Genomic DNA, 13,445 nt, shown 5'->3' on the forward strand with positions numbered 1-13,445 from the left:
CATGAAAATGTCAGCGTCCAGCTGATTGTTGGGACTCGCGGTCTCATCTTCAAATTATTCTCATGTTCAGATAATGTAAGTCTTTAGGGAAACAGTCTATCAAAGAACTTCACTGGAGCAGGTGTGGATGCCCCTCTCCAGAGTAAGGCTGCAAGAAATCACCTGTCGGAGCAAGTGCTGTGTTTCTGCCCTGTTGTATGCTGGAGCTTGCAAGGAGGCCTCCTGGTTGGCATCCTGGGCTCGTGTGTGATGTGCAGATCTTGCTGCCAAACTGTTCTTTAAAAGTTAACTTGTAAAGAAAAAGGAAGCTTACATTCCGGTCATTAATTTATCATCTTTACCATCAAAAGTTTACTTGAAGTAAGGTCATTTTAGTCCTTTGATTTTTTTTTTCTCTCCTGTCTTTTCTTTCTTGCTTCTGTGATTCACTGTCATTTTGCCAGCAATTTAGAATTCATTAATTTTTCTTTTGTTCCCAGCTGGTCTTTTTCTGCTCTGTAGTTGTGCTCCTTTAATAAACCAGAATTTCTTAACTCTTTGCTCAGATTTTTCACTTTTGCTTTTTGCTCTGTCACTTTCCTGTAGAAAACTATTATGTTTTCTCTATGAATTTTCTTATTCCTCTTATTTGCCCTGAGTCTCATTACAAGGCCATTGATTCCCCTATGCATTGAAATTGAAATTACACCTTGGTAGAGCTCTGACCTCAGTAGATTCATACAGAAGGAATAAAATTCATTTTGCTTGTTCCTGGTTATCCTTCTCAGTTTCCAGATTGCTGATTTCTCTTCAGTGTGAACCGATTCTTATCTGTACAGAGAAAATTCTTGTGTCATGCAGACACTGGGCATTTTAGGGCCTATTTCCCAGTTTAAGAATAGAGAACAGCCTGGGCTCGGGCTCTGGTTTCAGAACCCTGGAAATGCAGCGAAGTGTGAACCTGCATCTGAACTTCCTGACTCAGATACAGCCCGAACATGGAAGTGGCACAAAACTAGGATAAGCGTGCCCACTGCAGCACAAAGCAGCAGGAATTTATTAAATTACTAAATTAATCTATTTGCACCTCTGGGAATGATTAAAGTCTTAGGGAGGATAGCTCCATTCCTTTTAAAATGTTGTTCTCATTTTTTTTCTACTCAAGGAAGTGTTGAGTAATGCATTACTGATGTGCTTCAGTATCTTTTTAATGAATTCTTTTTACGGCACATATTCGTCCTTGTTTCATGCACCACTGATTGCAATACATTTGAAATGCATCAAAGGCAGCAGTTCTCTTTAAATCATTTCTTGAGTTAAACATAATCAGGAGAGAGAAAGAAATATCTAAAAAAGTAGTATTTTTCAACTCATGGTTTTTGCTTCAGAAAATCTGAATATAGGAGAGTAGGCTCCATAAAGTTGATGTCTCTGCTTTGTGGCCTCCTCTACATGAATCAAAGTTAACGAAATAAATTAGTGTGTGTCCAGAGCCTTTTCTCCAGCTTTTTTAGTTCTGCCTCTGCAGAGAATTCCTGTCAGCCTAGAATTTCTTTGATGTATTGTGACAAATGCTGCCTTGCTGTGTTTTCTGCCCCTGCTGGAGACTCCATGGGATTAGAGATCACGTGCTACCTTAGCTTAATGTTCTTGACCTTTTTTAGATGATTGACACTGCTGAATGATTACAGCAAGGCAGCAATTATCCACTAGCTGTGTCACGTTCATTTCAAGGAGAAAATAAATGTTATTCGAGATGAGTAATCTGGAATATGTGTTTCTGCTGAGTAAATGTAGGAGACCTGTGCATAGTGAGTCATGATCCCTTTCCCATTCGTTCTGTTTCGTGTTACTTTCTGTACATTTCCCCAGTGCTCTCCCCCTTCTGCCTGCTTTACTGTGCTCTGATCCTGTTAGCCCACATAGCTAAGAGAGCTAAATCTTTGGGGCTTGATCAGCAACATAAAATTCCTCAGGCTCAAAGGGCCAAAGATGGAAGTTAGCGTGGCAATGTGTGCCTCTTACTTATTTTTTTAAATGAAATAGCAGAAAAAATGAAAATTCTCTAAGGTACCAGCTATCTACTTATGATTCAGGCACATAAAGTTCTATAGGGATTTTGCAGTCTAGTTTTCATAGTGTTTTATTATTTTGGGGGCTTTGGTTTTTGGTTTTTGGTTTTTTTTTTTACATCAGTGAATTTCCCACAATAATTCTGTTCAGGTTTGGCTCATAAATAGCTTTGAGTTTTGTAAAGTTCCTGCACGCACAAAACAAACAGTAACTTTACCAAATGTTTTGTGCAAAGAGATCCATGTGTTTCTTCCTACTAGTCTGGAGGACACTTCACAGAATACCTGTCTGGCTTTGTACAAAGTTCATACGTAGAGATGCAAATTTGAATTAAAAAAATCTGGCACTTCATTATGTCAACTTCAATAGTGGCATTTTCTTCTGTATCAGGAGGCTGTACATCTGTGACACTACATCACCATTAATATTATAATAAGTATGTTACTACTATTAATGTAATAATAATATTTCTACTATTATAGTAATTATTACATCACTAATGTTGCTACAGTTGTCAATATTACTATTATTTTGCCACGGTCCCTTTTAAACAGGTAACTTTCTTTATAGGCCACCGAACATTGTTCATTGGAGTTCACGTGCCATTGGGTGGAAGAAAAAGTCACCGACGTCATAGGCACCGTGGACATAAACACAGAAAGAGAGACAGAGAGCGAGATTCAGGATTAGAAGATGGGCGAGAGTCCCCTCCTTTTGGTAAGATAAATTCTATTTTTGCAGAGATCTCTTAATAGTAAACATCAGTATGGCTACGCACACTCTGTCCTCCTCTTAAGCTTTGGACACTCTTAGGAGTGAGGCTTTGGGGAACTGCCACCAGAGCCTCCCCAAATGCTGCTGGAAAGCCAAGACTGGTTCCTCTGCTGAGCGGCAGCAGCCAGTGGCAGTGGATATGTGGGAATTTACAGTAACTCCTGCTGCTGTAGGAGACATCCTTGAGTGTTCACATTAAGGCAGATTGCTGCTACCACCGAGAGCAGGGATAAGTACTTGATATTGTTGATTGGCACAGCAGTGCTTGGGGAAGGCTCTGGAGTACTTGTCTCTGAAATGTAACACAGAGGAGCTGTGGTTCTTTACAATTAGTTTTGTACTAATGCTGATGTCACTGAAGCTGCAGTGTTTTATCAGATATGAACTGTGATCCAGATTCTGTTTGTCTTTTTCCTTACATGATACTGTAATATGCCATTGTGAGATTAGTCCACTGACTGAGGACTTGAGAGCAAACAGGAAGAAAACTTTTAATAAACAAACCTCACAAATTAAAAAAAACCTCCTGAAGTGCTCCAATTTTTAAATTCAAAAACACTACAAAGAGCAGAAAAGGGTAGTCATGTATAGATTGGTCAAGCTTTGTCTCAGGCCATGTGAGAATATTACTTGCTGTTCAAAAATAAAAAGGGCATGTGCTGAAATTGTATCCAATGCTCTTATAAGTGCTGAAAGTATAATGGAAGCATATGTAGGAAACCGTTTGTCAATGTGCAACAAAAGAATATTTTTAAATCATTAGGACCAATGTAATTTTAGGTTACAGAGTAGTAATTATAAGACTGTTTTAATCTGAATTCTGTATTATGTATGTAGAAATCGTTGGAGCAAGTATATTATAAATGGTCGTAGTTAACTGTATTGTAAATAGTTGAAATGCTTAAATCTTTCACAGTAGATTATACTGAGAAAGCACAACAAAGCCAACTGTGTTTCAAACCTAGTAGATATGAGATATGTTTTGAAGAATGAACACTGAAGGAAAAATTGGCTGAGGTGGTTCTGCATGGAATGTATTTAGAATATATGAGGACCTATATTGAAACTGGTTTCTTGGAAAAGAACAGTGAGTTCATAAATTATTAAAATAGTTTCAAAAGGGAATATGTAAATATACATATAATGTCAGATTAAAAAGAAACAATTGAAAGTTACATTAGCCAAGAAGTGAGATATCTTAAACTATGAAGCTATGTCTTCTGTTGAGTCATCTGGTTTTATTTAGGTGCCAATATGTGACACATCTTTGCTGAAAACTTTGTTCTTTCAACTTCTAGAAACCTAGGCTTGTATCCTTCCTAATGTCAAAAGTAAAAATAAATGGAGCTGGCCAATTCTGTCCTTTTATAGTCTTTGATGCTTGTGCACATGATCAAATGCACTATTCAGCACAATTTTCTGTTAGTGAGAATCACAGCCTCTATTCAAGAGAGCTCCAAGAGTGGAATAGCAGTAATATTAAAATTGGTTTTAAAGTGCATGTGTAAGCTGATGTTTCCAGCACTTGTCTACAGGTGTACTTGTTTGAAATTAGTGCAGGCCTGCATTGTTTCAAGTCACATATTCACTTATAAATGAATGATAATTACCACTTAAAAGATGTGTAGATCATGGCACATAAATTATTCCTTTTCTAATGCCTAGGACAGACAAGATTAATGGCTAGGCCAGAAACAGGACAGTCTTCTTCAGATCCAGAATGCTGAGGATACTTTTTAAAATGCTTGAGTGATGACAGTGATCATTCCAAAGGAGCCAAGGACAGACCTATCAAACATTCAGAAAACTTTGGAGATACCCAAATTTTCCACCCTGAAATTATGTCTAAATAGTAGAATTTGAGGATTTTTTTTTTCTCATCTATCCAGACTCCTGGAAGTTTGGCTAGAGAACCAGAGTATGACTGAGCTTTGGCATACATCCACCCAAGCAGAAAGGTGGCATCTCATGGACAGCAGTGAACAGGATTTTCTTATGAAGGCAAATCTTAAAATTATACAGTCATAGAGGGGTTAAGCGTGGTCAGAGCAGGCAGGCAAAATCATACTGAGATTAATTGTAGTCTATATACACATCTTTGCTTTTTCTAGAGAGTTTCCTTATAGGAGTTTCAGGCAGCCTGTTGTGTTGCCCTGGCCTAAGCATCACCTATAGAGAGAATATACAGTATAATTTTCCTATGCTTTTCTTACTGTGAAGAAGCAAAAAATATCCTACTTCCCTCACTAAATCTGGATTCATTAAGCCTCAGTAACCCTTCTGAGCTCTTGTGTGGCATGACCACAAGATTATAAGCGGTGCTCAGTGTTGTAAGGAGTATGAATAAACTGTGTGCACTTCCTACTCTTGATGGCAAACTCGACAGCGTGGAGTCTGCTATTTAAGAGAGCAGATCTGAAATAGTCCCTTACTTTATGAATCATTCTGATTTAACTGAACATGCAGAAATGCTTAACTCCCTCTCAATGTAAACCCCTTTTAAAGCCTTTCTGCTTAATACAAAGAGGCCATATTCTTTGTAATTGGAGGGGAGAAGGGGAAGAAAAAAGATTTCAGCAACTAGCAGGTGCAAGAAGAAAGATAGAGAAAATAAGCACTATGAGAGACCAGCTGATAGAAGACAGTGCTTTGAAGTAAGTCAGAAAACTAAATGAGGATTTTTATGATACAAGAGAATAAATTAACAATGTCTTGAAGCAATGAAGTATGAAAGGAGATATTCTAAAAGTCAAAGATGCAACAACTAAATAATAGAGATGCTAGAACAAGTAAAGGCCTGAAATACTCAGACATGAAGTGCTCCAGACTGCTCAGTTAACCAAGCATGGGATAAGACATTATTTTTTGTCATAATTTATAACTGTATAATTTATAACTTCATCTGTGAAGCATCCTTAGGTGCAGCTCTTGCTCTGTTGTCCCTGCATTGAGAGAGCTGGTATGGTGCACATCGTGCCACGAGGCTGCGCAGGGCCCCACGTAGAAGGGGGAGCTGCCCACCTGATTCCTATCCACTGAATTCCTGCTCATTTTTAAACAAATTTCTGTGTATCAGCATGATTAGAAAACACCTGTATTCATTGTAATGCCCATAGTTGGAAGCTTTCTGGTAATCCCTTTTTTTCTTCTCTCTCACACTTGTGCCTTGCTGCTTGTCTGTTGCCTCTTAGTGGGATGAGGTTGTACAAGGTGTTTCCATTTTGTCATAATGATGTCCTTTAGAATTGTACAGTTTTCAGATTCCGTGCCTTGGTCATGGAGAGTCTTTTTGAGTAGCAAAAAATGTAAGCTAAGTGATTTCAAGATCTTGCTTGCCACCATCTTGTGTAATAATTTGTGGAAGAGAAGAAATAGAGTGAAATTACCTGCTCTAGCTAAAATGCATTAATGCTGTTTGCTTTATTCAAGAAGTCTACTGTTACCAACCAAGATACTGCTGTTGTAATTCAGTCTCCAGTTTCATGGCTCTTTTAAACTAGCAATGTCCCTGATAAGAGTGGCCCTGCTCTGCTCATACCTTTCTCCACAGCTTTCCTTGGGGTGGTGCAAGCACTGTGGCTGCTCAGTGAGTTAAATCAGGGAATTCATTTGAGCTGAAACTAATCTGGCAAAACTCCCTGTTTCTAGCCTGGAGCGGCTCCTCAGTGCCGTTTGCTGGGATGGCCACGTGGGCCAGCACCGGCGAGCCGCAGGGCCACAAGCTGGTGGGCTCATGGTGGCTGTGAAAGTGTGGCACAGATTCCCCTTCAGCTGGTAGGGTTACGCTTGCTTGGTACACACATGGATTTTAGTGACAGTTTTCAGTGGTTTTCAATGTCTGTTTTTGTCTGTAACCAGTGAGACAGGTCTCTTGTACTAGCGCTTTGGAGTTGAAATGTATTTATATTTCTGTTTAAAACGGTGTGGAATAGGAGAGTTTGAGCTGTCTGCAGTGTGTCGTTAAGGACAGCTTTTGTGCTGGTAAAGTGAATGCAGCTGTGGGACTGGGCTTTGCTTGCAGCCTCCTGTGGTGTTTTCTAGAACTAGAGAGCAATGGGGCTTGTGCAGGGTTTGGTTTGTTTTTCTAAAAAATCTGACTTTAATAAATCTCTAGTTTTAAAGAGGCTTTAATGTGTAACGCATGATAGCAGAGGGAGCAAGGGATGCTGAGTAGTCGTGGAGTTTCCTGTCCAAGGTGAGTCTAGCAGAGGACTTTATGCAGTGTTTCAGGAAAGGCTATCTGAGGGTAATGCAAAGAAAAAAATGAATTTGCAATGGGAGACCTTTGCCAGGGGACACTCCTCTTGGTTAGCGGAGGAGAAGAACAATAGGGGCTAGAAGAAAGTATAACCAAAGAACCCAGGTGACTATATTCACTACCTAATCTCAAACTGTGGTGGGCTGTTAATGGGGAAAATCTAATTATTTGTAAATAGTATGATTGTTAAGAGAATTCTCTTACTCTTAAATATAGGCTTTGTCTGCTGAAGGATGAAATCAGAGGGAAGTATGAATCTCCAGGCAGTTGTGGAACAGATTGCAGTTAATCTGGATTAAAATAATGTATCATAGCTGCAGGTACAAGAATCTAGCAAAAAGGACAGAAATGAAGCTTGGGAATTGTTCCTATTGTCAGATCCTAAAGATAAGATTATTTGTCATAGCCCTGAGGTGTACAGAGGAATAAATGGAAGCAATTAATGTGTAGAAAATGCAGAGTTACCTAAAAAACAAGATTATACATATTGGGATAAAGTTTCAGAGGAGCAAGGAAGGGAATACTTTTTCCCAACACGCGTTTTTTAAAGGCTTTTCAGAAGTGTTTGGTGTATCCGTGCCCTGCACGGTGTTCTCTTTTCTGTATGTCCGGCATACAGGAGAAAGGGCCATCTTTTATCTATTTTTCCAGGTAAAACTTCACAGTGAAAAGATTTTAAGTTATATTCATTTATGCATTCTAAAAATTGGTGGTTTTGTATTCTCTGCACACAACTCATCAGTAAGAGAGATCCTGGTAACTACTAACAATTTTTTTAACAAGTTTTCTGCATTTTCCGTGGAGGCCACGCTAAAAAGCTTTAACCATGATCTACGAAATACAAGAATCTGCATCCTTGCCCTAAAAACTTTGCAACCCACCCCTTGGGAACCAGGGAGTGGGGAATCCCGTGTGCCCGGTCATGCCCCAGTATAACGCGGGGACCCTGGTAGGATGCTGGCTGTGACCCAGAAGCTGGGAAGTTTTCCTGAGCTGGAAAACATATGGACACACTTTCGCTGCTCTCACTGAGAGACTGGCTGAATCCCCTTGGAGGGGATTGAGGTGGGCTCGCCCCCACCTCCATCCACTGCTGTTTGGACTTTTGCCTTTCAGCTCAGTAGAGGCCCCCCTTTGATCATCTTCTGCCCAGTTTTGGCCCAGGCACGCCTTTGCCTCTCAGCAGCTGGTTGTGCAGCATGGGAACTGGTGTTTACTGGGTCTCCTTTCAGAGTCTTATCTTGTCCTGGTGTTACTTATTATATCTTGTGTGTGCTCTTACTATCATGAAGATTTTTTTAAGGGGATTATGAAATAGGGCTGTCCTGAAAAGGACCTGGTTTAATTCTTTTCTTTGGGCTGTTAAAGCAGTTCACTACACACTACCCTCTGTATAGCCTGTCTTTACTACTACCTTTAGTGGCTCCTATGAGAAATATTGGCCTGCTAATATTTACCTCCGAAGCAGGTTTCAGCAGACTTAAAAATGCAAAATCCTGTTGTGACAATGGAGCCACTAGAGCAACTGTTACCAGAGGGACATTTTTATACCCTGTATGGACTTTATCAAGAGCAGAGGACAGAATTTGGGATACATTTTATACGTACGCAAGGCTGTGTTTCTGCTTGTGGTATGCATTGGGCAGACTGCATACAGTTCTGCCTGAGGGCAGGGCAGGGGGTCTCCGGAGAAATCCTAGCACGCACTGAGGAGGAGATGTATTTCACTCTGAACGGCAGAGCGGAGCAGGTTGTTTCCTGTGCCGAAATTAGGTGGAGGGACTGAGAGTGATCCTGCTTTCTGTGCTGCACCCCAAGTCTGGCGTTCACCGTGTTCCCTGCGGCAGCAGGGGAGCGGCCCTGACCCAGGAGTGGCGTTGTACCGGGGCGGTTAAACGGGGACGTGCCAGTCGCAGCTTGTGAGGCAGGATGGCGGTGTGCGCCGCTGTTCCTCCCTGCCGCATTCAGTGTCGTTCCAGGGAGCAGCCTTTCCTGTTGCCGCCTGGCAGTTAGGTTACTAGCGGTTCTGGCTTTCAGCTCTGTTGTTTTGGCGTGTCTATGCGCCTATCTTGCCTTTCCTGTAGGGATGTTAGTGACTTTATGGTGAGAGTACGCACAGCAGTGCGTCGGTCAGGTCCTTTCTGCAGTACTGAATCCCAGTGCAAGTTCATGCTTTTGACAACAGCGCTAGCACTGGCTCTTTTATTTTTTACCCTTTTGATGGTGCAGTGAAGGTACAACTTTTTTGCCGCTGGAATTCAGAGGTTTTGCTCAGAAAACCCTAGTGGGCTTTGGGTTCGGCAGAGAGAGCAGCACACACGTGGCTGTGGGGCAGCACACACACAGTGGTTTTGAGGTATTGGCGATCCCTTGGCTGTGCCGTGCGAGTGCTGCGCAGGCGGTGAGAGCAGTGAGCCCGGGGAAACCCAGATGTGGTGCTGAGTCTGGGAGGCTCCCGTGGGCTGGCACAGCCACAGCAAACAGAAAGCTGCTCCAACTTTTTCTGACTGAGGCAGTTCATTAGGGAAGCACTGGTGGTTGTCGACAGTGCTCCTGCTCTTGCCCTGTACCAGGCTGCTTTCTTCCTGGTCCCAGCTGGTCCGCGAGTGCTTCCTGAGCTGGTCATAGGCCAGTTACTTGAGAGAGTCATCAGCTGCTTTTTGTGCAACTTAGTTCCATGTTGCTTCTAATTTCTTTGTGCTCTGATGGAAAGCAATGGCAGTGATAGAAATATGATTAAGCATATTGGTCCCACCCTATTTTTTAGCTTAGTCTAGGTTACTCTTATTTTATTTTCAGAAATAACAGTAATAAAATGAGGATTTTGGGTTTTTTTTGTTTTACCCTGGCTGTTGTACTTGAAGTAGGCATAGAGGACTGGTAATAATACTCAGGCCAATTTCTGTTTTCCTAGCCTTGAAAAAATTGAGTTTCCTATTTTGCAAATATTATACCTTTACACTGGAGATTAAGTTGTCACAGTTTGACAGTCAGCAACTGAAATATTCTTTCATAGTGATTTTGAATCACATATTACTCATTTTCCATACAACGCATTTATGACATATTTGGTATTTCTATTCCTATGAATAAAAAGCGAAATTCATCTGGTATTGCTCACATGAGTAATCCTGTTAAATCAGTTTTATAAATAAAATTGAGAGGACTGATTTTTTTCTTTGTATTCTGCTGCTATTGTTTAATTCTTACGTTTTTGTTCTTGAAATAAAATCATTATATTCTAAATCAGACAACATTTTTTTTTTGGTTTCCAGCTTGGTGTCTGAAAATCAAGCTGTGCTTTGCGAATTTCAGACACAAATACAAGTTACCAGTAGCAAAAAGATATCCAGAGCCTAGCAAGTAATTTTGTTGGTGTGTTAACAAGAAAGGAGAGAATTAAGTGCATTTTTTTTTTTATCACTTATATAGATTCCTCACTGCTGTCAGTAAAGTAGTCATATGTTGCACAGCAGACCCAGAAAGAGCAAATCAAAGCAATAAGGTGATTCCTTGTTACCGCTTATCTGACTTCAAGGGATTTCGAGGCATTTCTGATCCTTTGCCTCTGCTTTTCTTCCCACGTTGAAAATGTGCATTTGTATGAATATAATAATTGTCATAAGGCTGGAGCTCTGCTGTGCAACACTACTCAATATTGCTTGACAGTAGCTGTTGCTGTAAATTAGTTCCTAGTGCTGATTTTACCCGGAGTACTGCGTGTTCCTGGCAATGCCTGTTCTCAGATTCCCTCTGCAGTCCAGCTCTTTTCAGATGTAGCTTGTTTTCCATGTTCTGTTGCTAATTATATGCTCCTGTCGTTTGTAAGAAGATGTTTCGTTGAATTTAGTTCTTCCGGGAGTTAATCTTAATAAGTTGCCCACTTCTTTTTGACCAAAATGCACTCTCTAGTCTCAAATCTTGATAGTCCCATTTACTTTATCCTGCTCTACAATGCACCAACGTGTGGAGATGAGAGGGGAAAAAAAGGCAGTGAGAAGCTTGATGGGGGTGGATCTAGAGTGGTGGGAAGTTAGAGATAGCCTTAAAGATAATTGAACAGTGTGAAAAGAGTAAAAAGAATAATAAAAGCAAGGCTAAAGTGGAGGAAGTTACCTCTGTTCTTTAATGATTCACCAAAGGTAATTTCTGTCCGCTTTAGGGACAGCCCTCCAGAACTCCTAGTATTGCCTGAGGCCATCTCTCTCTCCCCACCTCCGCATACTTCATCCCGGCTTTCCTTTCCTTGCTTTATGAGGGAGTAGGTAGACTTTACCGTACTGTATCTTTACACTATGAGACAGAGACCTCAAAAGCTGTCAAGTATTGTGTGACAGTGGAAACTGTCATGTATTTTTGCTGTTTCATTGCTCTAGAAAGTTTACCATGGGGAAAAAAGGTAACTTTATTGCCAAATTTACTGTATCAGTTGCCCATTTCATTATTTTTGATTGGCACTGTGTTTGCTCTTTAACTAACCTTCAGTGAGTGCTACCTTTCAGGGATTCCAAAAATTCAAAGAGCTCGAGGGTCCTACACAGTATTGCTCTTCACTGTTGGATGGGAAATAGTGTAGCTTATCTTAGGAATATGGTTGTAAAATAGAACTTCATTTATACAGTGTTCAAAGAATTGCTGAGTTGTTTTGTTGGATAATAAATTTTTTGGTTGACTGGCAGCCTGACCCCTGTCAGCTCTCACAAAGGATTCCTCGTTCCTCTCAGAGCTCTGAAATACATTAAGGAAAAAAATAACAGTTTGTGGAGAGGCTGGGTATCATCCAGAGTTTGTTAGTTTGAGATTTGCATTTTAATAAACAAATGGGGTTTTTTGGGATTTAAAACATTTGAGCAATTAAAACTGGATATACAAGTACATTAAGGTGCTCTTTGACTTCTGGAAATTTTCTGAATAATATGAAAGAGAGTAGTGTGTCTCTGAAATCTGTTGGGTGATCTGTAGAGAGAAGATTATGAAATGGTAATACAAATTTAAAGGGGAGACAGACAGGAAGAATAAAATGAAGAAGTTGGGACAGATAAATAACTTGTTCGTCTGGAATGGCCTAATTACATAAGTGTTTACAAAGGGTCAAGCCATGGCAGGTGTAACTGATGATGTATTCTTTTCCAAGTTCCTAGTTAAATATTGAAATTTTAGAGAGGTTTCTTTTGGGACCTAACAGTTTATTCCTGCTAGGGAAAACGGAGCATGCAAATTTAATATACCAGCTTTGTGAGTTGAGGTAGAGCTCTGTATATTTAGGCTTATGATGTAGCAAAGTATTTTTATAGCAGTGAGGTAAATTACTTTTATCAGCTGTATCTATGCTGCTGGCTTGCTTTTTTTCTGACTGACATCATTTTAGCTTCTATTAGTAAATATTCTATCTTTAGATGCATTTTTTTAATTGGCAGACTAGACAACTACAGTAAATAATCAGCTCTCAATCTGAAGGTGTTTATGTACAAATGTTCTTAGAACATAAGTATGATCACGTTTTATGTGTAGCAATAAGTGATGTGGGTGAAAGAATGTGGATAATCTCATGAAATTTTAGTTACTTGCTTACTCGAGGCAATAAAATTAGTGTTCTGGACTTGAAATTTTTGTTTTTTCCCCAGATACTCCATCACAAAGGGTGCAGTTTATTCTTGGAACTGAAGATGATGATGAGGAACACATTCCTCATGATCTCTTCACTGAACTTGATGAAATTTGTTGGCGTGAAGGAGAAGACGCTGAGTGGAGGGAGACAGCAAGGTGAGTGTTTCAATGTTTTTTTAAAGCTATATGTAGCTATTGGTTGCTGGTACATTGAAGAGAGATTTCAAACCTGTGACAAGCACAGGAACAGATTTTGGATACAACAGTTAAAACCATAATATTAATCTTCAGGCTGCTAGTATTACTACAGCATTTGTCATTTCTCAGAGCCGCATGTTTTCATCTGGATTTATGATATATAGGTCAGAATGAATACCAAGGGAAACAAAACATATTTATTACAGTAGCTGGTTTTATTCATATTTTGGCTCACCATTTTCAGAGACTTTCAAACTTTGTATTATGTTTGAATCTTCAAGAAGGTGATAACGTTTCCCATATAAAATGATTAAAGCAAGGAGTGGATGACTTTTGGAGCACTTGAACGTTTACATATTCTAACTTTCAGTCAACCGGCACTTTTGAGACTTTTAGTATTCAGTGTTAGATTATTTTGTTTCTGCAAAATTAGCACAGAAAGAATGCTTGGATTGCACTTCTGCTGAAAATAAATTAAAATTAGAAAAGTAATTTTTTTTGTATTTTTTTTCCTTCCTCGAGCACCTAAATGAGAGAATCACTTGTTTAGTTTCAC

At 39.9% G+C, this 13,445-nt stretch overlaps 1 protein-coding gene across 9 annotated transcripts in view; it reads left to right on the forward strand.

The window, feature by feature from the left end:
• SLC4A10 (solute carrier family 4 member 10) overlaps positions 1–13,445 on the forward strand; it is a 160,972-nt gene that overhangs the window by 66,789 nt on the left and 80,738 nt on the right. For all 9 annotated transcript variants that reach the window (XR_003258295.2, XR_003258301.2, XM_064514850.1 and 6 more), the window contains 2 exons: positions 2,623–2,769; positions 12,709–12,847. Coding sequence is in view for 7 of the 9 variants with exons in the window: in XM_064514850.1 (XP_064370920.1) it covers positions 2,623–2,769; positions 12,709–12,847 (286 nt within the window). In the remaining 2 variants the exon portion in view is untranslated. The remainder of the gene's footprint in view (positions 1–2,622; positions 2,770–12,708; positions 12,848–13,445) is intronic.

Source organism: Dromaius novaehollandiae, chromosome 7 (genome assembly GCF_036370855.1).
Source record: "Dromaius novaehollandiae isolate bDroNov1 chromosome 7, bDroNov1.hap1, whole genome shotgun sequence".
NCBI lineage: Eukaryota > Metazoa > Chordata > Aves > Casuariiformes > Dromaiidae > Dromaius > Dromaius novaehollandiae.